We start from the raw sequence: 22,964 nt of genomic DNA, 5'->3' as shown, positions 1-22,964 counted from the left end.
GCATTGCATCTCAACCTCTGCCATCAAAATGAAGGCCAACACGGAATTACATGCTGGCAATTTCAAAAAGAAGTTAATTACAAGTCTGCCCTAAAATACCTCCTAGAACATCCAACCTGAAAAACATGATACAAGAGTTACAGAATAGCGGCCACGAAAAAATTAAGGGCAAATGAAAAACTGAATATTAAGGTAATGAAACACGTTGCATTGAAGAAGGAATATTAGGAAAAGGTTCCATGATGTCACACTTGTCTCCAGACCATGGAAGACCATCATGTCTCTTACAGAGTTCTACTTGTTGATTTTTATATAACATTTGTTTCATTTCCTCTACTATCTTACAGCAGCATTTTTCAGTGATTTTCCCCGAAGCTCCTGGAAGGCTCACCTACAGCAGGCAGGAGAACCACACCATTTCATGCAGTGCACCGCACAACCCAAGCTGTGCCTCGGGAAGATGGAGCTCCCAGTGCTGGCTGCAGCTGGAAGCCCATTTTAGGTTCATCGGCACTGAGAGAGGAAGCGTTGTCTTTTGTCTGTGTCAGTGCTTCAGCAGAGAGCCATCTGCATCTCTGGGATGAGATTATTTGGTGTATCTAGTACTCGCCTAGACAGGAAGGAGAAATAATGCTTGCATTGATCAGGCAGATGCACTGAGCTGTGCTGTGCTGTGCACCGGAGTTTGAGACAAGGAGTTATTGAGAGAAGAGCAGCACAGCCACAGCTGATCACCTGGTACACAGCGGCACAGACAGGTGAACATTTTCGTCTGTAAGGCATCCAGAATGCGGACAACTGCTGACTTACCTGTGAGACACACAGCAAAAAAGGGGAGGTAAGACATTTGGTACAAATGCTGAAGTAGGCAAGGCTGTACTTTTCTGAGCATTTTTTAATAAAGTTGGGATCAGTCCTTCTGATTTCACTTGAGAAAAGTCACATGAAAAGTAAAATACCTGCTGGCCGTTCTAAACACCCAAAATGAATGACTGCAAACCACTGCATTCAGTTAGCATGCAACCGGTTTTGTTTTTTGTTAAACTGTACAGAAGCACCAGCTTGACATGCAATTATATTAAAAACAGAGCTTTCACTGCCTTGGCCCAATTTACTCAGGGAAAACCAGTTTTACTCAGAGCAGAATTCGGCCATTACAGCCCAGTCTACACCACCAATGCCTCGCTGCAACACCATAACACAACCTGACGTCAGCGAGCCCATTAATGGAGTCATATTTAGTCTCACCATATTTCCATAGGTAATTAACAGCAAGTCTTCATACGAGGAACTAGAAATGGTGTGAGCAACCTGACATGCTTCAGCACAGAGCCGGCAGGCAGGGTGATATCTGCCAGATGTCCTCCACCAGGGCTGGGGAAGCTGAAAGCAGAACTGGGGCCAACAGGCACAGTGGGGCTGAGATGCACTCAGAGGGGAACCACGGTGTTTCTGCCTGCACAGGAGAGCCTGGAGGAAACTCCTGGGCAGCCGCAGCCGTACGCCCCGGCACAGCCAGCACCACTGCCTGCCTCAGTCAGCACAGGGAACTCTCTAAGATGTGGCTGGTGAGAAGAGAGGAATCAACGTCCTTCTATGCCACAGCTTAGATTTCTGCACCATACTTAGCCTTAGAAAAAGGCATGTTCCACTACTTTTCTCTGCAAGCACTGATAGCTGACTGTTCCTATAGCATTTATGCTGCCCTTGTATTTCCATTACATGACTGTTAGCACAAAGAGATGCACTCTGACATCAAATCTGAACAACTTCTGCCAGTGCTTCTCATATTCTTCTAAAGGAGACAATGTCCTAAACAATGAAATCATTGTCTGAAATAGTCTTCCCTACATATCTCCAGACCACAAACCAAAACTCTATTTACTTTAAACTCTTATTAATAAGCTCTTATATGATTAGATTGTCAGTCTTCACCTCTGTTAAAACCAATAAAACAGAAAACATATTCCACTTACTTTAATGTACACATATTCTAGACCATCTACTTCCATCTTGTATCTCTTGTGACACAGATTTTCAGCACTTTCCAAGGCAGTTGGTGTTTCTTTTCCAGGCAAAATAGGCTTAACCTCCATGGAAAATATTTCCGTCTCTCTTGTCCTGCTGCATAGTAAGGCAACTTGAGAATCTCACTGGTTCCCTGAGCAAAACAGCTGAGGTCATCCGCTTTAAAGATATGTATGAATAACCCATGCAGTCTGCAGGGTAACGTGTGACATGCCATGCTGGGGCAATGAATTCCCTCATTGTTAAGCTGACCCACAATATTTTAGTTTCTCTCTCCAGCTCTACAAAGAGTGTCCTCCCATCAATCAGTGAGCAATTGCAAAATTCTCTCAGCTTGTGATAATCAAATGAAAGAATTCAAAGGCGCTGCAAACAACTGCAGCGAGACTTCATGATTTTTCACAGCCATTTACAAAAGTCCATATGGGGATGCTAATGCCTCAAATAAGCATCTCTTCTTCTATATTTAGAACTGGGCTAGAAGCATGCAGTTTGTATCTAACCACACAGCAGTCTTATGAAACTTTACACGGCAAGTCAAAAGTCGTATGTTTCTTCTGTGTTAACTACTTACTATAAAGAGAGAATGAGAGCTCTTTAAAGCAGTGCTGCTTTAGCCATTATATTTAATTTTAAAAACAAGACTCTCATCACACTAGAGCATAAGCAGCCTGGAAGAGTCTGCTCTCAGCCATCTCCATTGTCTCCACTGAGCTAAGTGAACTCAGCAAGCCAATTATCCTGTTAATTACTGGTGGCAGGTTTTATTTGAAGTGAATTAACCTGAGAGCTTTACGGACAACCATACCTGAATGATCTTGACTGCTTGTCCTCCAGCTCAGTCCTGATACTGTTTCCCTCAGACCTACCATCGCTGCGGTGACCTCTCACTGATATCTGCTCATCTTCTTTTTATCTCCTTTTCCACCTAACACTTTAAGAAGCTTTACCCCAGCCTGGAGTAGCTCCATGCCACTGTTACTCAAAGAATGTCTCTGACAGCACATGCTACTGTTCCGCACTAATGGGACAAAGAAACCAAATCCATGCCAATAAGGAAAACAGATGTGCAGCACTGGGGAGCTCAGATGACCCACCTTGGCCAGCACTGCGTGTCGGGCTGCTGCCTGCAGCAACAGGGCAATGCTGAGGAGACGGGCAGCCCCCTTATCACCCCAAGATGGTGAGGAGCCTGGAATGTGGAAGTTCTCCCTGAAAATATGCTCTTGCTACTACATGTTAAAACTGGGCTTTAAGTAGGCAGGTCATAACTTAGTGCAACACTGCATACACAGTTTAACTTGACAGGTAAGCATCCCCATCATATGTTTCCCTTTGTTTTCCTGCACCAATTATTCTGGGCAGGCAAATGATGGCAAAATTATTTCTCAGCAATAAGAGGAAATAGCAGGTCAAAGCCTTGCAGATGTACAGGCTTGATTTCAAAGCGTAAAATTAAGCAATAGGATTACTCACACCAGTAAAGATAAAGCTTTGTGGAGGATCAGAGTTAAGCAAAGCCACGGTTAAGCAAAGCCAAAGCATTCTGAGAACATGGAGGAAATGATGCAGTCTCAAGCAAAGGCAAACACAAAGCTCGGCCTTGGCACTGGGCTCTGCCCATAAAGTCCCTGGAAGCCTTCCTGCTAGCGTTGGTAAACGAGCCCTTAGCAACCCCATCAGACTCCATCCTGCAGCTCAGATGTGAAGCCAGTTGCAGGAAGAAGCTCTGTACAAAGAGCCTTTGAGTTCAGGACAGCTTGGGTGCCTTCGGATGCATTCCCGCTTACTTGAAAGTTTTGGTACAGATTTAAACCACTCAAATTCTCAGGAGCATCGCCCTCCGAGGTAAAAATATACATCTGTGGTATACCGTGAGTGAGACTACAGTCTATGGCAATGGCTTAAGCAAAAGACCTTCAGAAGAGGAAACAGTAAAAGTTGCAGACATGAAGGAAATTCCCAAGAAATGTGGGTTGGCTCTGACCCAGACTGTATTTTCTGCAGCAAGAACCACTTATTTCTCAGGGAGAATACAAAGTTCTTCCCTGATGCAGAGGAGAAGAGTGTAAGACAGCACTGCTTGAGTTCATCATCACCATGACTGACCAGCAGTAGCCTGTCCTCGCGCTGCTCCTTGGCCCCGGTCCCACCATACAAATGCAGCAGAGTCAAGCCTGACTGCCACGGCAGTAAACACTGCTGCACTCCGGTGAGCACAGAACTGGACCAGAGATAACCTCCACATGTCCAGCACACAAATCAAACATCCCATTGAGGAGTGCCTGGATATGTGCTCCCAGACACACACAGGTGTCATGACGCCAGGAACATAAGCTCAAGTCACAAAATCTGAGTTGCATGGAGTCCCATGTGTACACACTGGGTTCTGGTTTCTCTGCACCCTGCAGCCACTGGCCCTGTGCCACTCTGCCCTCAGCAGCTACACTGCCCACGGTTGGGTTTACTGACACTTCTTGCTTTTATCTCTTTAATCCTATTAGGAACAGACCACCAAAATGAGATCCTGTGATACGGGATGATTCTGTGACTTCAATCAATTCAACCTGCTCAATGAGCAACTTCAATAGCAGAAATGCTTTATTTAATTCTGCAGAGGTTTAACGATGAGTCTCATTGAAGAGGGAGACGAGCTTTAGTAATGCTGTGGCCTCAGAGCCAAGCAGCTGCCTGCAGACAGCACAGTAAGCAAGAAAGGCACTCTCACAATGCTGGAAACCACACGAATGGGTTTTTGTTCCATGCAGTTCCCTCTGACACTTCCCTGTGTCAACCCAATGCTACAAACCCTCAAACGGAACCACTTCTTTACCAGAAGTGGAGGCCAGCTGCTGAGCTCAGCTCATCCACGCCTATGGTCCACAGGGAGACTGGGTGCTGCTTGCTGGAAGGCTCAGAAGTGACATTGCTGCCGTCACCAACACTAGGCAAGCTCGCTTGAAAGATACTGAAAAGGGAGGGTTGCAGCAGGGATCAAAGTGAATGAACGAATGAGTTGGTAAATAAATTGAACCCAGCCATACAAAACAGACACAGAAATACCTTGAGATAGCAATGCAATGGGCTGCAGGAAAACAACATAAAGCAGGAACAACTCAAATCAGAGAAAAAAAGGAATTAAAATGAAGCACATTACAATTCCACTCGATTCCCTAAGTTCCAAAACTTTTGAAAACTATCTTATAGAAGGACTACTGATCTGCCATTGAAAGCTTTCCAACGTAAGGACAACACAGCCCAGGGGCACTACACACACTAAGAATGCCAGGAACACAGCCCATGGAGCTCCCAACACTGATGGTAACGCCTCCCAGCAGAACCTGTATTCATAGCACTGCTGGGAGCGGCAATGCACAGCACAGCACAGCTCAGGCCATTACTCACAATTAGCTTTGCCAGTTCTCCATCCAACTTGAATTCACACGTCCAGATTAACTACCAGCAACGCAGAGTAGCGAGGCTGGCCACGTGGTCACTGAGTCTGGACAGACACCCCAAGACAACACTTCAAGAGATGCCAACAAGCCCTTTTGCAGAGCAATCCCCATTACTGATGTATTTTCCCAGCCACTACCACTGACACCTGGCACACACACACGGGATGACGGATAATGAGCAAGGTCGGGTGGTGGTGGCATGCTGCTCCAAGACACACACAGCATGCAGGCAGCAGTGATGTGCTGCAAATGCATTCCCTCCTGCACCACCCAAGGCACACCTGCCACCAACGCCATATGCTGGGTGCGGTGCTGCATTAGAAGCTCTGGTACTTTAAGGAGCTGTCCTGAATGACAATCCCAGCTGCGCCTGCCAGCATAGAAAAGATGTGAAAGTCACTCTTTCTGTGCCTGCATATGGCTCTAAAGAGGACAGGCACAGCCTCATGCAAGAGGGAAGCAAAGGAGCAATCCTGCTGTCCTTGGTCATCCAGCATGACTGCTACCAGAAGATGAACCCATTTTACTTTTTCGTTCTTCTTACCTCTGCACACTATGACCTTACATCCACCATCTGTGTCACTCAATCCGGGATGAGCTCTGTTGCCACTGCTCATGGAAGAACCAAACCTGACAGAACAGCACCATGGCCCTGCCTAGGGAAGGCAGAAAGGCGGGACGTGCTTCTGCAGCCACTCCGCAGCCCATGCCCTGCCCTGCACAGCGTGGCCCCAGAGCCATTCAGCTGTCCAGGGCAGTGAATCCAAGGTCAGCGTTTGACATTAAAGACAAATACTTCTGATTAACTCATCATGAGAGATTTTAACTCACTATCATGGTAAGAACCTCCACAGGGAGGGAAATCAAGAGTAACTTCCCAAAGTGACTCCTCATAGAGCTGAGCACCACCGAGTGCTCAGGAACAACCTGCAGCTCCACTGTTTTTTTGACCTGAATTTTCTTCCCTTTTTGCAAAAAGTTAACAGAGATAAAAGTCCACAAGACACGAATGGAGATGCCCACAGACACTCAGCGTGACACAGGGCATGCACCTCCCGCCCTGGGGATGGGTTGCAGTGCAGCACAGGTGGCTACGGACCTCGATGGCCTTCAGAGGGCCGCACGTGGACTTCAGCAGCTTCCCGAAAGAGCTGTTGGAGGGTTCTAATGGTGTTCGGGCCGGTGACCCCGCGCTCCCTTCTGTTCCACCGGCCGCCTTTCCCAGCCGTTCTGCACCAGGTGCGGCTGAGCGATGGAAACAAAGCCCCGGACGGACACGAGCCCAGCCGCAGCCCACTCTCAGGCCGAGTCGCGATGCCGACGCGTCGGGAAGACCCGCGGGGACACGGGCCGCCGGGCCGCCGCAGACACAGGGCGAGCAGCCCGCGGGGCGCCGAGCCGCCGCCGAACGCCGACCGAAGGCGCAGCGTCATCCCGCAGGCGAGGCTGCACCGAACGCCGCTCCGCACGGCGGAGCCCCGGAGGCCCCCACCCTGACCCCGCAGCGCCGCACCCCGACGGGCGGCACGCCGGCCGGCACGGCGCCGCGCTCGGCCCCACACGCGCACGCCGCCGCCCCCCGCAGCGCTCAGCCCGGGTTCGGCCGCGCCGCCGAGTCCATCTTAAGGCGAGGCCCGGCCCGGGTTCGGCCCCCCGCCGCCCCCGGCCCGCCGCCCTACCTTAGTGTACAGCTCGGAGGCGGCCATGGCGCGGGGCGCGGCCGCGCTGCGGCGGGCGGACGGGTGGCGGCGGGAGGATGCTCAGGCGGCGGCGCGCTGCGCCATGTTGCTGCTACCTGGCGGGCTGCGGGGCCCCGCTCTGTGCATTGTGGGAGCGCGGCGGGCGGGCGGGCGGCGCTGCCTCCCACCGGCGGGCGGGCGGCGGAGTGCGGAGCACACCGAGGGCCGCGCCCGGCCCGGCCCTGCCCGCCCCCGGACCCGGCTGCGCCGAGGGGGCCGGGCGGCCTGTCCCAGCCCGGCGCTACCGCCGATGTGTGTCTGTAACGCCCAGCTCGTAGGCAGAAGGCTGAAGAGCGCCGGGCCCAGAGCGGCGCGCGCAGCTCCGAACTGAGGGGCTGAGAGAAATAAACGTCTCCAGAAAATGTAGCTCCCTCGTCGGAAGGGAATGCAAGCGGCATCTCCACTTAATCAGCCCTTAATGTGTTTCCCACAGCCCATGTTACAGCTCGGGTCCTTGGGATGGCAGAACTGCAGCGCTCCGATGTGCGCCCTTCAGCTTTGGGAAAGCACCCAGACACAGAAGTGCTTTGACCTGTGACCGCCACAGCCCTGCAGAGCCCGGCCGTACCAGCAGCAGCTCTGCGTTCCGCCGGGTTCTGGACTCCCCAGCAGCAACCTGCCCTGTCTGTCACAGAGGACAGACAGACCCGCTACACAGATAGAGACAAATGGCCATGGGAGGAGCTGGGGTCCTCCAAATCACACTCAAGAAGTGACTGCACGAATGAAGACAAAGCCTTGACTCCAGCAGGCACTCCCAACAACTGCTGCGGTCCGGCTGTACTTCACTGTTACTTGAAAGAGAGGACACAGTGAGAGAGCGCAAAGGAAAAATAAGGACAAGTACAATGAAAACAAGGAGCCCTACCTGTGTTCTTTGTATTAGATGCATCTGTACATCAATACAATGTACAATCTTCACAATTAAATCACGAACTGATTCCTGTGCATGGACATGCAGGTGAGGGATGAGCTTTTTGGCCAAGAAGTTTGCACAGCTGCTCTTTGTGTGCCCCTGTGGCAAAACAGAGGTCTATGCTACAAAGCTATCAGTCTGCTTCCAGACATAACAAAAGAGCACACCATTGGGGCTCCAGAGCGTGGTTGTCCCCAGCTAACAAACTATCCTACAGGACAGCACACCTATGTACGCTGCTTCACATCTGATACTCAATACCCTTTTTCAGAACACCACCTATTCTATGAGAGACATTCATTTCCAGAGTTTGCCTGGCCTGTGGTTACTGCATCAGCCTCTCTCAGCTGGAGCTCAGGAGCCAAACAAAATTATAAGCACCAGCAGAAAATACGCGTGAATACAAAATCCACTATGATTTGTCACAATTTGCATAAAGCTGGATTTCACACCTGTCATTAAGGACAGGAATTGGGAGCACTGAAAGTTGACAAGAAACAACCTGATTGTAATGTAGATAGATTGATAGCTTCATTGTTACTTCAAGAAGCATCTCCTGCATCATGCATCTAATGGTAAGATTTTAATGATGTCCCCATCTCATACCTGTTAGGCCTTCCTACTTGGCTGTTGTCACATCGTGCCTTACATAAGGAGCAGATTCTCCATTGGCCATTCTATGATTACATGACTCTTTGGAATTCCCATGCAGAAATCTTGCCCCAGTTAACTTGCCTAATCTAGTAGGGAGATTCCTCGTGAACATCACATAGATGTCTTCAACAGCTTGCAGAAATTCTTTCAGAGGCTTAAAACCATCACCTGAGAACTGATCTGATGCTCAGAAGGACCCACAGCTCTCATCTGGCTTTAATTTCAGCCCTAGAGTTCAATTCCAAGAAACACTGCACATTTAAAAATGTTCTCAAGGAGGACTCCCACAGATGTTTCTTCCTCAAATCTATTGAGGAAACAACTCTATAGATCTTGTTGTACAGGGAATATCACCAACAGCTATTCTGTACTATTGTCTAGGGATGCTGATACATTACCCAAACATACCTCTTTTATTGAAAGCAAAATTATTCTCCAATAAAATAAACTAAGCCCAACTGAAATCTGTTTTTCAGACAAAATTAGAAACAAAAAAGTACTAGCCCCAGTTTTAAAGCAAGTATGTCTGAAATGGGTAAAAGCTTTATTATTATTTTTTTCATACCAGTCAGTGTGAAAAATAGGCTTCAGTGCCTGGTATGTTCAGACACACCTAGACTTGAATCTGTAAGGGGTGTATCACTGCTACTAGAGGAGGAATGATCAAACAACACAGTCAGTCTAACTCCACTTTTAGTTAAAATATATTCATCCTGCTCACATGCTCTACATGATCCCCCAGTCTGTTCTTTCCAGCCCACAGAATGCCCCCAGCCATCAAACAAACACGTTACTGCAATTTCACCTTCTGCCTGATGAATGCAGTTACTGTCCGGGAGCACAGTGACTGCACGCTAAGCTCCTCCGAGGGCTGTTCTGTGCAACTGATTTAATTAGACTTGGGCATAAAACTGTATTTGCCTCGTTTCTCTTTGCCTGACAACTGATGTCCTTCCCCATTAGAATTAGGATACTAATGCCTGTATTCCTTTGCACTGCCTTGGCGCAGCATCTGGATGTTGCTACTCACATTGGACACCTCTGATTGTTAGAGATGCAGGGTACAGAGGGTGTTAATATGACATGGTTACCATGCTAACTGCGTAGATATACCACGTGGATCTTGAAACTGCACAAGGACCAGTCCCTAAGTCACCGTATGCGACTTTAAAAGTAGTTGGATTTTGCCCAGTATCTTGATTTCTTGGAAACTGCCGGGTTCAGGTTAATGCAGTCTACAGTGATGCAAACCTCCAAATTCCAGCTAAGCTCCCAGAAATCCCCTTCAATCAGTACAAGGGACCAAAACAATCACCTGTTACGGAGTTTTCAAACAATAAGCTTTAATTGCCTTATTAGAAAAATAAGCACTGAAATATATATAAATGTGATTACATTAAAGTAATTCTGTAGTCTAACATACTAGGAAACCAAAACCCAGTCATATTTTTCATGGTACAGAGTAGCAAGATTTAGGGTTTAGAAACTTTCCATAGAGAACAGGGAAGTATGCAGGATCATTTAGGAAACCACAGTAAAGACGAGACAAATCTCCACATTGCAATAAAAACTAAGTAGATCAATTTATTCTGTATACTATACAGTGTGTAAGTTTGTAAAGAACAGTTGATATTTGTATCACCTTAACATCTTGACTGGGTGTCGTTGTGTCCAACAAAATGTACTCCTGTGGCTTTTATACAAACACTGTCCTACTACGTAAAGAACAATGAGAGGGAGCCTTTGGTGCTACAAATTTGGGGGTGTATCCGTGAGGTTGGAATTAATTCACTTTTAACTATCTCGAATAAAATGTTGGTGCTATCTGCTATGGTAAGCCTAGATGAGTACTAATCTAGTAACGAAACACTGTCTATATTTAAAGGCAAAATATGAAAGGGACTGCCAGTCTACAGCGTGGGCAGGTTTTCTTTGAAAAAGGTCATTATCAAATGGTAAAACTCATATAATACATTATGTACATACATTTGGATAGCTGAGTTATCTTGCTGGAGTAAGCTGAAAGTAAGCATCAATCTGCAGTCACATTTGCTTTACTGTTACATGATTATTGGATTTCCTAAGTTTTAAATGGTGTTTAGAACCAAAACAGCTGTGCCTGCTGCTTGAGGTCAGTCAGATGGAAAGGCTCATTAACCAATCATCGAACTTGTTAGTATTACAGTACTTCAAATAATCTATTTCTAGCTGAATTTGTAGTAACCTTGAGAACTGCAAGTCACTGAGTGAGCAGCGAAAGAGTGTGTTATCCAACCAGCAGGACAAGCTGATCTGTAGCTAAGTGAGAGGAATGTTTAAATTTAAATGGCTGTTTTTTTTAAACCTTCCCAAGCATCAAGAAAGCTCACCTTAAGTGAGCTACAGAGTAATGGAACCAGACAATACAAAGCAAGTCACCTTCAGTTGTTCAAGAATGTTTCAGGCCCAGTCCTATCATTCAGTTTTGATTTTCATTTGTACATAAAACAATAAAGAGGGATTTTCACATTAGGACAAACATCTACAGAAAGCACTCTGTTTCAATATATCCAGTTTGCTTGTTATTCTTTCAGCCTAACTTCTTCCTTAAACCCAGTCAGCCCATTTCTTCAACCTGTTCTGTTAAAAATCACAAGTTCTTTACAATGCTAGTAGAAGATAAGGAATAAAAGGGCTTTCTCTAATCACAAGCAAATGGCCACAAAGACTTGATAAGAATTAAGATAGTAATTTCAAAAATTCTCTGGAATGACTCCTCTAAACTGAAGAGTGTACATTATATAGACACTGCTATACTTTACCCATATTCTAATCAAAGCAGGACCAAATTAAGATTATTCATCTCATCTCGATCATTTTCTTATATTTTCCAGTAGAAAGCATTGCCGAAAATAGGGAGTCCTTTTTTTGACTAGCAGTTGTTTATCCTGCAAAACCTTTCTGAATATATCAACACAAAGTGCATCCTTCTGAAAACATGCATCTTCAAGAGTGGTTTCCCTTACAATACCTGCATGGGTACTTTGTTTTTATTGGATTGTTTAACAGAACCGTTTCTTTTAAGAAAATAGGATTCAGTACACCAATATTTTTGAAGGGTTTCTTACACTCCCAAAGAACACCTGGCTATGATTGCCTTTGTTAGAACCAATTATGTTACGGATCACTACGCTTTAATATACCCAATTTCACTGAACAAATCATACTCTGCATCAGGCTATCTAACATCAACTGCGTGCTCTGGCAATCTAGTACTCACCATCTGTATCATACAAACAAACTATGTTTGTTTCTATCTTCTAAAAATGAAAAATTGATAACTTCTCAATAGGTCACTATATAAGTGTGCTCCAGTTCTTTTTATTTCCCAAAGCCAATGAGGGGCTGCTGCATTACAGAAAGAAAAGAGTTAGTTTACTACCACTACTACTTCAGGAGGTCAAGAAAACAAACAAACAAACAAACAAGAGTTATAGCCTTTCACTTCCAGAAGTCTAAAATAGCCCAAAGACAATTGCATATCAAATCTCAGCAAGCCTAGATTTGGAATTTGCCACAAGGGAAAATCCATGTCACCCTACTGAGCATTTCACCTTTAAAAGCTTAAAGAGCTGCTGAACAGAAAGGGCACCTGCCCTTACATACAATTTTCAGATTTATATTCAAATGCTGGACATTGTTGCCAAACTAAGTGTACAATTGCAAAAGCATAAGGCTGAGTCAAGTGTAAGTAGAAGCATTTCACAAATTTCAGGTCTGTCATTTTTACTTTCAGTAGCAAGAGTCTGGGCTCTTAGTTTCAGGCCAAGACTTGGAAAGGTACAGAATCACTTGTGCTTTGATTGGCACATTATCTGCTTTTCAAAATGTAAAATTAATAGACATTTGCAAAAGGTTGTGCAAAACTATTGTATTTACAAAAATGGCACAAGAGTGAATTCAACAGTCTATGCACATGCACACTTCATTCACATCTTCAACAAAAGTGTGTCCTAAGCTACGGAGCTGAAAAGAATACCAGCTTCAACAGGCAGTTGTCAATAAGCACTAGATTCACAAGAGTTACACCAGAATGGGCAAATATTGCCCAAGTAAAAACTCTATTGTTAAAGCTGAAACAGGTTTAAGGCCGTTCAAGTTCAAGAGCAGAAACAAAATTCAATCAGAGCCCTGTGTTTGTTTTTATACATGCTTTACCATCTAGCAACTTGTGGTCTAAACCTCTATTTTAGACAACAAACCCAAACACAGAAGAAAAACCCAACACAACTGGAGGTTATATTAAATACAAATATGCTGTAATTAAGGTGAAATAACAAAAGCAGAAACATTAAAGTTGTAAAACTTGCGATGTCACTTGCTGGAACCAGTCCTACACTAGGAAATGGGCAATATGTACATTTTCAAGTAGAATACATTGCTCTAACCAAACTTGTCCTTTTTTTTTTTTAATATCAGTGCATTGTTCTTAACTAGTCCAAATACTACACGTTTTACTCTAAACAGTACTCCCTTACAATAGCAGCACATGCTACCGCTACCTGCAAAGCTGTCAGTCTCACGACTTAGTGTAAGAAAGAAAAGGGGGATGTGAGGGTGAGAAATAACTATTAAGGAGAAATAACAGGAATGAGAATTATCATGCAGTTCAGCTGTTCTCGTCAGCCAGCCAGCTTGCTAGCAACAAGAGATGGTTTCCGCTGTGGGAGATCCTGTGGAGTAGGAATATGGTCACCAGTGACTTCTGTCTTGTCAGGAGCTGCAGTAGGCAGTTGCTTATTCTTCATCTTTGCTTTAGCCATGTTGTAATCACCAGAATCAAAGTACTTTTGCTAGAAGACAAAATACATACATGATTAAAAGCATGAAACGTTATCAGATGCATAAACTGAATTCTGTGGTTATATGGATTCGTTAAGACTTAATAGTTACAAAATGATCTCATTTAGTAAGGTAGCTCTACATCAATTCAAAAAAAAATCAAGACTTAAGAACACAACTCTAAACATCAGTTATGGTGCAAGTTTAGTGACATACGTAGGGCCTTAACCACTCACATATGAGAACACTATTCTAATCCTATTTCTCAGAGGGCTTTGCTCTACTGCAAATGAAACCTGGGAGTTCATAAATTATGCTGCAGTGAACAAGTTCTGCTAGACAGAATAACCAAACAATATATGAAGGAAAGCTGGAGAAGAACAGTCTCTGCTTTATCATACCAGAAGATCAAAGCACTATGAAACTGCATGCTAACAAGAAAACCTTTTTTTCTGCATACATTAAAACAGTGGAACTATAATCCCTGAAGTTCCCAAACCAATTATTTAGTTAAGCCAGATCTACCATTCAATCCTGCTAAAAAGCACTTACTGTGTAAAGGAAATTCTTATCCTAGGCTCCAGGTTTCTTCAGAACAGAAGTGTCTGAATTTGTAAAACAGCATGCCTCAGTACTTGAGCTAATTGTTAATAGCATTATCTTTAATATTCTTTGTTTTCAGCATTGCACTAAGATGAGACATGGAATTTCATCCAATGCCCCCATCAAGTCTTTAACTGCTCAGTGTTTTGGGAAATGGTTGTATTTTCTTTACATCTTATTAACATGCTCATGACCATGATTTGCACAGATTGTCAACTGAGAGCAAAAACCAGATTTGGGACAGAGATTTACTCTAGCAACTGTTGCTTGCAATGGATAATCATCTCAGACAGAACACTCCCCATTTCGCTCATACGGACTCATTCCTCAAAGTCAGCTGAACAAAAGCCATCACGACCTGCACTTCCAGGCAGCACTGCAACTACACTCTTCATTTTGTATTAGCACTCACCAGCTGCAAGATGTCCAGCAGCAGTTGCTGAACGGAAATTATTTCAACACCCAACTTGAAAAGTCTTTACCAAAGATAAGGAGGCGGGGTTTGTTTATTTTCAAAGCAAGGCCCCCTAAAAGTGGCTTTAAATGTTCCCTTTTAGAGCCTGCTAGAACCTCAAAGTCACTGAATCTTTCTTCCATGCAACCAGTGCACCTGAACCCCATATTTTAACAGTCTGTCTTCCCACAATTCAGCCCTTTTGACAATATAATCAATTTTGTTGTTTGTTTTTACTGTGCTAGAACACCATGGTACACCTGCAGACTAGGATTTAGTTATAATGTAACCTGATTTGGAAACAGGCTTTCATATTTTGCTCTTCAAGACTGAAGAAACCAACAAAAAACCTTTTAAACAGGAACTAGGTAATAACAGAGTTGCTCAATCTTCAGATGTGTTAACTGTTCACTCTGTCTGTATAATAGACAGTTCCAAATAGAATCCCTCTACAGGAGCATGGCATCCATTTTTAGTATTATTCTGGAAAAAGTGTGCTAATAATGGCATATGCACACAATGTAGAACATTTCTGGACAGCAAGCAGCAATGGGCAGCATGTCCTAGTTGCCAAATGAAAGAAAAATCTGGGCTACAGTTAGCTATACACATTTAGAAGAACATCTACAGGGAAAGATACCTTTCCATCTTTCAGAAATTAGAATATCAGCCCATTTCTCTCTTTGTAATACTCCTGTGTTCTCCCCTGATTTGCTCTGGCTTTTCACAGATGGCCTGTATTATGTCCTCCCTTTCTAACTGATTCTATGTATATCCAGGTATCCTCATGACACAAAAGCTATCTGACTACACACTCACTACTGTCACTCTACTCCTAACTTCAGAATCCAGGTAGCGCACTAGAGGCCTTACACCCAGTAAAGGTTTCCTCATTTAAGACACAGAGCATGCTAAACAAAAATAACAAAAAATAAAACATAGAAGAAAGGTATTAACAACACATTCCAAATAGAGAACTGAAGAAGGCAGATTAAAAATCAGAACCCACACCTTCATGCCATCTTTCATCATACCAGCAGAATCTCAAATGCTGAGGCCATTAAAACGCCCACTGGCCTCCCAATACTCCCATTTGAAACTATAGCCTGTAACAAGCTTTGCATGAAGTAGTGCTACAACCAAGATTAAGATCTTGCATAGATTATCTTTTTTTTTTTTTAAATCACATTTGCACTGAGTGCCAGCAGTCATCATAATTCCTTTGTGCCCAATCCTTCTGGATTGGATGGTGGTCTGTCTCCCTGAACAATCAGTACAACGCACACTTACCTTGCCTCTGGAGTGTCTACACAGACGCTGAACCCACTTGGCTTCATTTGGGTTGTCTTTGACCACAGAATCATCATCACACCTCCCACCTGCCCACCCCCAGCAGCCATTACCCACACTGCACATGCACTACTTTGTGAGAGAAAGCTCATCCCAAAAACCTGCCAACAGTAACCACTCCCTGGAGATGTTACCAGATAGCACAGAATTACATCAGCACTGAACTCCAACAGCTGGTCTGTGAAGGTTTTATACTTGGAATCATTGAGTGCACTCAAAGGCCTAGATGAGAGTAAATAACAGCACAACAGCAATGAAAGCACCTTCAGAAATAATGACAGACCAGAATTTTAACATGCCTGAAAAGGATTACATCATCACTTCATGAATAATTAAATGAGAAAAGAAACAGTTGAATAACTAAGAACATAACAGACACTGGTCAAATGTGAAGCAAAACTGAAACCCAAATTCACTCCCCATTCTTTTATTCTAACTTTTTGCCTGTGTGTATGTTCAGAATTACACCACTGTTCTCAAGCCATGTATGTCAGCTGGTGGCTGCAAACTCCAAGCTGCCACATGCTAAAAACATGAATACTAACAGTGGCTGTGCATCTTGAAAACACAGGAATGGTAACACAAGGTCAGCACAAAACCAGGATGAGATTCTGTCTCACCGTGTTTACTGCATTTTCTTTGTGGAAGCCCACCACTGCCACAGTGAGCCAGCTTCTAAGCTAAGTTTTTCTTAAAATGGCAGCTGAGCCATTGGTGTTGTAGGCAACTACCCTGTCAGTTTGGCATTTGTTCTGTGAAAACCTTCCCTTGAGCTTTCACAGATAAATTCACAGTGCTTCTACTCATGCAGAGAACCACAGATACCATAATTTTGGAATTTCTCATCTGTACCCTGTGGACAATAAAGAACTCACTCCTTTTTGAAGCCTCTTCCTCAAGAAGTCTGAGCCTCCTGGCTTCTGGCCCAGATGAGGGTATCTTGCTTTCAATTTTGCTTCTTCAGCTTTTTCTGGGCTGATCACCTTATCCTCCATTTCCTGAAACAAAATTAGCAAGACTTTTAAAGAAATATTACGATGAATTATTTATGTAGAATGCTTCTGCAGATAATTTACCAACACACAGATTTCTGGACATGTATTGGAATCTCTTCAACACATCTCCCTTTCATAGACAATTAGCTGTTACTAAAAGCAAACTGTTATTCAGTTTTGAACAAAAAACAACAAACAAAAAAACCCATACATGTTTGTGTTGTGTTTGTGTGCGTGTGCGTGTGTGTGTGTGTGTGTGTGTGTGTGTCAAAACAAAGGTTCTATCAGGAACAAATGTGAAAGATGGGTAAGAACCAGGGGAATTCTCGATTACCTGCCTCATCATGAGGTTCAACATATTACTCTCACAACAATCTAGTTTTTATGACTCTGCTGCAACTGTAAGACATTGATATCCATTGTGAAATAGCATTAAGGTAGCTCAAAAACATTTCTGATACCATATTAATAATAAACATTATTGTCTTTCTCTACACTAGCCTTCTATGGGAGGCCAACACTATATCATTAGAGAGATGGTTAAATGAAGACATTTCTGCAAAGAATATGCATATTTATGAGAATACTGTAAAATACAGATGTTCAAAGAGATGATGTGAATACAATCATGTGGAAAAATTGTAGTTGGTACATCAGCCTTTCATCACTGACCTCTACTTCACAGTCCTTCGCTCTGGTTCATGCAGTAATCGGATGTGAGAAGCACAATTCTTTGTACTCTGTCATTTAAAAAATATTTTCTACTCAAAATAATGGTTACACTGCCTTCCAGTATTCAGCCACGATTGTTTTTTGCATGCAAACCATGGCAAGTTCAGGAAAAATGTATATTGATAGTGCTGACTGCTGTACTTCTTGAACAGCAATTATCATCTGAAGTCACAGAAAGACTTTTAGTCAGGAAAGAACTGGCACTGAAACCAGGAGGGCCTCACGTTCATCTGTGACTAAGGCTTCACATTCACGTCGAGCTGTCAGGCAGCCCCTTCAGACCCTCTTCCATCCACTTTGCGTGCTTTGCATTGCATCAGTCAGCATGACTGCACGTATTCAACGTGAGTTACAGGAATGAAGTCATGGGAAAAATAACCACGTACCAATTCTTTTCCCTTCTTGTCAGTCTGTTCTTATTTGGGTCAATGTCCCCCTCAGGATCACCAAGCAGCTGCACAAGGACAGGGGAGCAGCTGGGAGCCAACCCATGAGCTTGCCCTGACTCACAACAGCTCCCAGCTCTCTAACAGCCAGCACCCTCCTGGTAAGAAACGTTGCAAGCAACGTTTATAACAGACTTAAAATACAACATCCTATCTGGTTGCTCCATTACTCCGAGACCCTCTCAGAGACAGCATCTCACAACACAGCGGGAATCTGAATTAACAGTAATACCAAGGAAGGACAGAAATCCTTACAGCAGCTTGAGAGAAACTTCCACAAGGACTGGAACCGATGCTTTTTAGTTGGACAAAAACAGTCAGGCACTACAATGCAAGATGCAGAAAAATAAAGAAGCACCTTCTCTGACACAACACAGAGCTATATACACTGTCTCTCACCACGCAATATCACAGTAGGGAAGCGCACAGTTTCCATGTGTGCATGACAAACATTCTTCATCCGTTGTTCTTGTCCATGGCGGGTTTTTTTCTAACACGCCAACCCTGACTCAGGACCTTCTCAAAAAGTGTTTAGCTCCTTACAGCTAAACACTCCAACATCTGATGCTGAATCACTGGGTACTTGCTGTTGAGCCAACACGCATGGCATTCGAAGGGGCATGTTTTGCCAATACCAAGCAAAGGAGGTATTTTTAAGAACAGGGGATCAACAATAAAGAGCTCACACAAATATGTGTTCACAGCACATCAAAGGAGGCATTTATGCAGACTCACAGGGTTGACAAATCATCACACAGCAGGCAACCAAAACACCAAATACTGCGTTGTGTATCATGCAGCTAAAAAGGATACAGACTGCAGTCACTTTCTCTTCGTGACCAAAAACAGCTAAGACCCCCTAAAACTATATAACACGACAAAGGGCAATATAAAGACTGAGATATCAGACACAACCAGCTGACAACAGGTTGAAAAATACCTAGAACAGTTCTTCAAACAATGTGTAGTCAAGCTCCAGAACTCCTCGCCAAAGGATGCAGGGGACACCAAGAACGGAGATGAATGCAGAAAGGCACTGGATGCGTTCAGCTGCAGCTCAGAAGGCCTTTATACCATTGACTGAGGAGACCTAGGGTAGCTTTCAGTGGAAGATCACTGCCTGCTTGTCCTAACCTTCTATCTTCTGTGGACTACGTGGCATTGAGCTCTCCTGAAGATGCATCATTGTGACACAAAGGCGTTAACCCAAACCCACAAGACCAATGGTACATTAGCAGTGTTTTCCCTTGAGTTATTATAGGAGCAGCAACCGAATGACTGACAACTGATGGAGAAAAATCAAGATGTACCACGCACTTCTTCCTAGTGACAACCACACAAATTGTAATTTTAGTTCTCTATAGGAATTTCTGCACAGCTAATGAGGTCTGCTCACTTCATTAAAATGAGCTACCAGCACAGCCAGTAGTTACCTAACACATCTAAAGATGGCTTCTGCTTTTAATCTTTATGAAAAAGAAGGGGTTTGTTCTCTGCTGGACAGCTGAACTGCACTACTAAAAAGAAGCCTTATCAATCAGTGTTATGAATAAAGCTCATCCTTGTTAGTAAAAGACATCAGACAAGAATATGAAGTAGAAAATGAGAAAAAAATGTCAGCTGCGTAACTTAGTTATGGGAAAAACCAGTCTGGAAACAAGAGGTACCACTGCTAACACCTTCCTGAAAAACATGGGACTTGTATGGCAAAAACAGCATCAATTAACAAGCACATGTTCACCATCTGAAGGTTTCTTTGTTGCCGAACTTCCTCCTGCCACTATCCCAAGATTTCACACAGAGAACAGGAAGCACTGCTCTTATGGAAAGTTTCCAGTCGACATCACTCTTCACTGAGCATATGCGTGAGCCTCCTGCAGCAGGCGAGTTCGCAAGGAAAGTCTCGACCTGCTGCCCCAGCGCTCCTTTGGGGATCCGTCTTTAATAGGAACCGCACAATGGGTCGGTTGGACAAGTACTGTGGTGCTGAGCCTTAACTGCATTCCGACATAATCCGACATTTTGCTTACCCAGACAAATGCCGAAGGTGAACGCTGCAATGCCACAGTACCGATGCGTAGCTCTGACATCGCAGGATAAGAACTCAGAGAAAATGAAGTTTTATTGACTTTCAATTGTCTTGAGCGGCTGCCCTGACTACAACTAAACGAGAAGGTCAGCACGGGATCCTATCTGTCCGGCAGACAGCAGCACACCAGCACCGCATTTCAGGACTTCAGCCCCAAACTTTGTCTGCAGCATCAGCGCCGGCCCGCTGACATCCCCAGAACACGCTAGAAGGCAGCACAACGAACGCCGCCGCACGTCGGTGCGCTCCTGTTACAGCGTTTCTCCAGCAGCGCCGCACAGCCCGGCCGTCGCTCGGAGCTTCTCCCGCCAGTGCGGCGAGCACCGCGCTGAGGGAACCGGGCCCCGCTCCACCCCAACTCCCGAACCTTCCCTCCCTGCGTGACTAACGCGTATCGAGACGGTGAATTATCAAACGAAAACTTCGGACCGCCGGGACGGGCGGCCCTTTTCCCTCCGGACCCCTCACAGTGGCACACCCGCGTTTCGTAACTTCGCCGCCGGCAGCGGCCGCGGGGATGGCAGCCGGCGCTCAGCGGTGCCCAGACGTGCGGCACGGACGGCTCCGGGAGCCGCCGCCGGCGCCGCGAAGGCGAAGCACGGCCGAGAGCATCTACGGTCGCGAACGCCGACGGCGCGGCCGCCGCTCTCTAAAAGCCCTCGGCAGCGCGGGCCGCGGGCGGCCATTGTCTGTGAAGCTCCACCGCCGAGGGGCACGGCCGGGCCGAGCACGGGGTTATCGAGGGACGGCGCGGTGCCGGGCCGGGGCTCCCGGCGGGCCGAGACCCTCCGGCGCGGACGGGAGCGCCGCGTGCCGCCCGGAGCGCAGATCGGGACCCGGCGCGGTGGTGCCGCTGAGCCGCGGGCGCCGAGCGAGGGCAGCGGGGACCGCCCGCCCGCTCGCTCCCAGGCTCGGGCCCCCACCCCCGGGTTCCCGGCGCTGCCCTCTGAGCCTCTGAGCCGTTCCCCAGCGCCTCCGCTCCGCCTCGCGAGGCGCGGATGGAGACAGAGAAGCGCCCCGCGCGGGCCCGTTCCGCCCCAGAGTTCCGCCGCCACCCACCTTCTGTTCCTCGGCCGAGGCGGGCTCGGGGCTCTCAGCAGACATGGCGCCGCGGCAGCAGCACGGCGGGCGGGGCGCCGCTCCTCCGCGCAGCACAGCGCTCCTCCGCCTCCGCACAAGATGGCGGCGGCTCGCAGGACGGCGGGCCGACGAGACCACACTTCCTCCGCGCTCAGCCTCCCGTTGCGCGGAGCCACGCGCCCAGCGCCTCTCGGGGGCAACTTCCGGTGTTGGCCCCGCCCTCCGTTACGTCACGCCGACTTCCGGGCCCCGCTGGGTTACCGGGAGTGCTGCTGCATTCTCCCCTGAGCCGCGCTCGTTCGGGCGTCCTGTGGGAGGAGCGCGGGGCGCGGTGAGGCGCTTACAGGCGTCCTCGCGGGCTGTGGGTGCGACGTTACCCCGTGTGCCCAGCGCTCAAGGAAACCACAGCGCAGCGAACACAGTGGTTCCTTGAAATTGTGCTGTAAGAGAATAATCGTGAAGCATCCAGCGCAAAGATGTCCGTGAATTAAAAACCTCAGGAACAGCACAAGTGCTTTGCATTATGTAGAAGCACGTAAGGAACGCATAGGGTCGCAGATGACTGACATCTGGCCCGTTTCTTTGAGTTCAAACAGGAGCTGGAGCCGGGCATGACAGTGGCTGTGCAATGAGGCAAAATGAAAACAGGTTGACACCGTCTGATACTGAAGAAACAAGTATTATAATGGCGTGTATGAGGAGAAGTACCTACCCATCCTTCCACACTAATGGGCACAGAGAGCCCTGCTTGTCCAGCTTGAGGCATTTCAAGAGAGATTCAGCCCAAAGGGAGGAGACAAGGAGCCAAAAAGATGAGGCAGAAAATGTACAAAGCAAGGCTGGCTGAGCAGTCTGCAGTTGTTTCAGACATAGAAAATAAAATTGAGGAACATGGGAAGTAAACTTTTTTCTTTGCTTATTGTGAAAAGGACAAGTAGTACCTGACTTCATTAGCAAGCTCAAGTTGGACGTTACAAAAAGCTCTTTCATTAAGTGAAGTTCAGCACTAGACAGGACTGTCTGTGACTTCCATCACTAGAGGCCCTCAAACCACTTAGAAACGTTTGTAAAAAATAATTTCATAAGGCTGAACCTATTGAAGAGCAAACAGAAAAAGCAAATGGCCTCTTGACATTAGCCTTGTCTCATTTCTTGACTGATGCAGAGAAAGTCACATGGAGCAGAGTTCACGTTTTGCAAACATTCAGCATTTATCCATGTGTGTCTTTAATGAGTTGTGCAACTTGACTGTGAATGGAAAATTACTTCAAGTTGTACACGGATAACCTGAGACCACTTTCATTCTGAATGGCACCTGTACAGGGACTCAGTGCAGTTTGACTTTTTAAGTCAATACAAAGTCATTATATGGACATGACTTATAGTGACCATATCTCCGAAACCCACACTTCTCTGCTGTTCAAGACAAACAAATATATTACTCCAAAGAGAGAAAATGATGGATTGAACAAGTCATTTAAAGATACAGACATAAAATCATTGCATATTGTCAGTGCAAAATACAAGGTTAATCTACTAAAGGTGAATTATGACTTTTAATGAAAAGTGTCCTTTTTCTGTCCCCTTTTCCCATCAGGT

At 45.8% G+C, this 22,964-nt stretch overlaps 2 protein-coding genes across 8 annotated transcripts in view; both read right to left on the bottom strand.

Moving 5' to 3' along the window:
- MYO5A (myosin VA) overlaps positions 1–7,444 on the bottom strand; it is a 95,253-nt gene extending 87,809 nt beyond the window's left edge. For 3 of the 7 annotated variants that reach the window (XM_085234351.1, XM_085234353.1, XM_085234355.1), the window contains exon 1: positions 7,166–7,442. In XM_085234351.1, the coding sequence (XP_085090477.1) occupies positions 7,166–7,192 (27 nt within the window). In that variant the 5' untranslated portion in view covers positions 7,193–7,442. Of the gene's footprint in view, positions 1–7,165 lie in introns of all 7 variants that reach the window. The other 4 variants (XM_085234349.1, XM_085234352.1, XM_085234350.1 and 1 more) reach the window with 3 other exon arrangements.
- A 2,674-nt stretch (positions 7,445–10,118) lies between these two features.
- On the bottom strand, positions 10,119–21,583 carry ARPP19 (cAMP regulated phosphoprotein 19). Its single transcript, XM_085234371.1, has 3 exons — positions 21,345–21,583; positions 16,899–17,021; positions 10,119–13,627 (listed from the first exon to the last, which is right to left on the bottom strand). Exons 1-3 carry the CDS (start codon positions 21,387–21,389, stop codon positions 13,457–13,459), a joined length of 339 nt encoding a protein of 112 aa, XP_085090497.1. The 5' UTR covers positions 21,390–21,583; the 3' UTR covers positions 10,119–13,456.
- Between the last annotated feature and the right edge of the window lie 1,381 nt (positions 21,584–22,964).

The sequence above is a fragment of the Meleagris gallopavo genome, chromosome 12, assembly GCF_905368555.1.
Source record: "Meleagris gallopavo chromosome 12, MGAL_WU_HG_1.1, whole genome shotgun sequence".
NCBI lineage: Eukaryota > Metazoa > Chordata > Aves > Galliformes > Phasianidae > Meleagris > Meleagris gallopavo.
The sequence above is the reverse complement of the archived record's forward strand: the minus strand, read 5'-3'. Positions and strand labels throughout refer to the sequence as shown.

Excerpts from the sequence above, each read along its gene's own strand:
- ARPP19 (XM_085234371.1), bottom strand. The coding sequence starts at position 21,389 with ATGTCTGCTGAGAGCCCCGAGCCCGCCTCGGCCGAGGAACAGAAG. Across the intron at positions 17,022-21,344 it reads CCTCGGCCGAGGAACAGAAG|GAAATGGAGGATAAGGTGAT; the intron begins GTGGGTGGCGGC and ends ATTTTGTTTCAG. Across the intron at positions 13,628-16,898 it reads GGAAGAGGCTTCAAAAAGGA|CAAAAGTACTTTGATTCTGG; the intron begins GTGAGTTCTTTA and ends TTTGTCTTCTAG.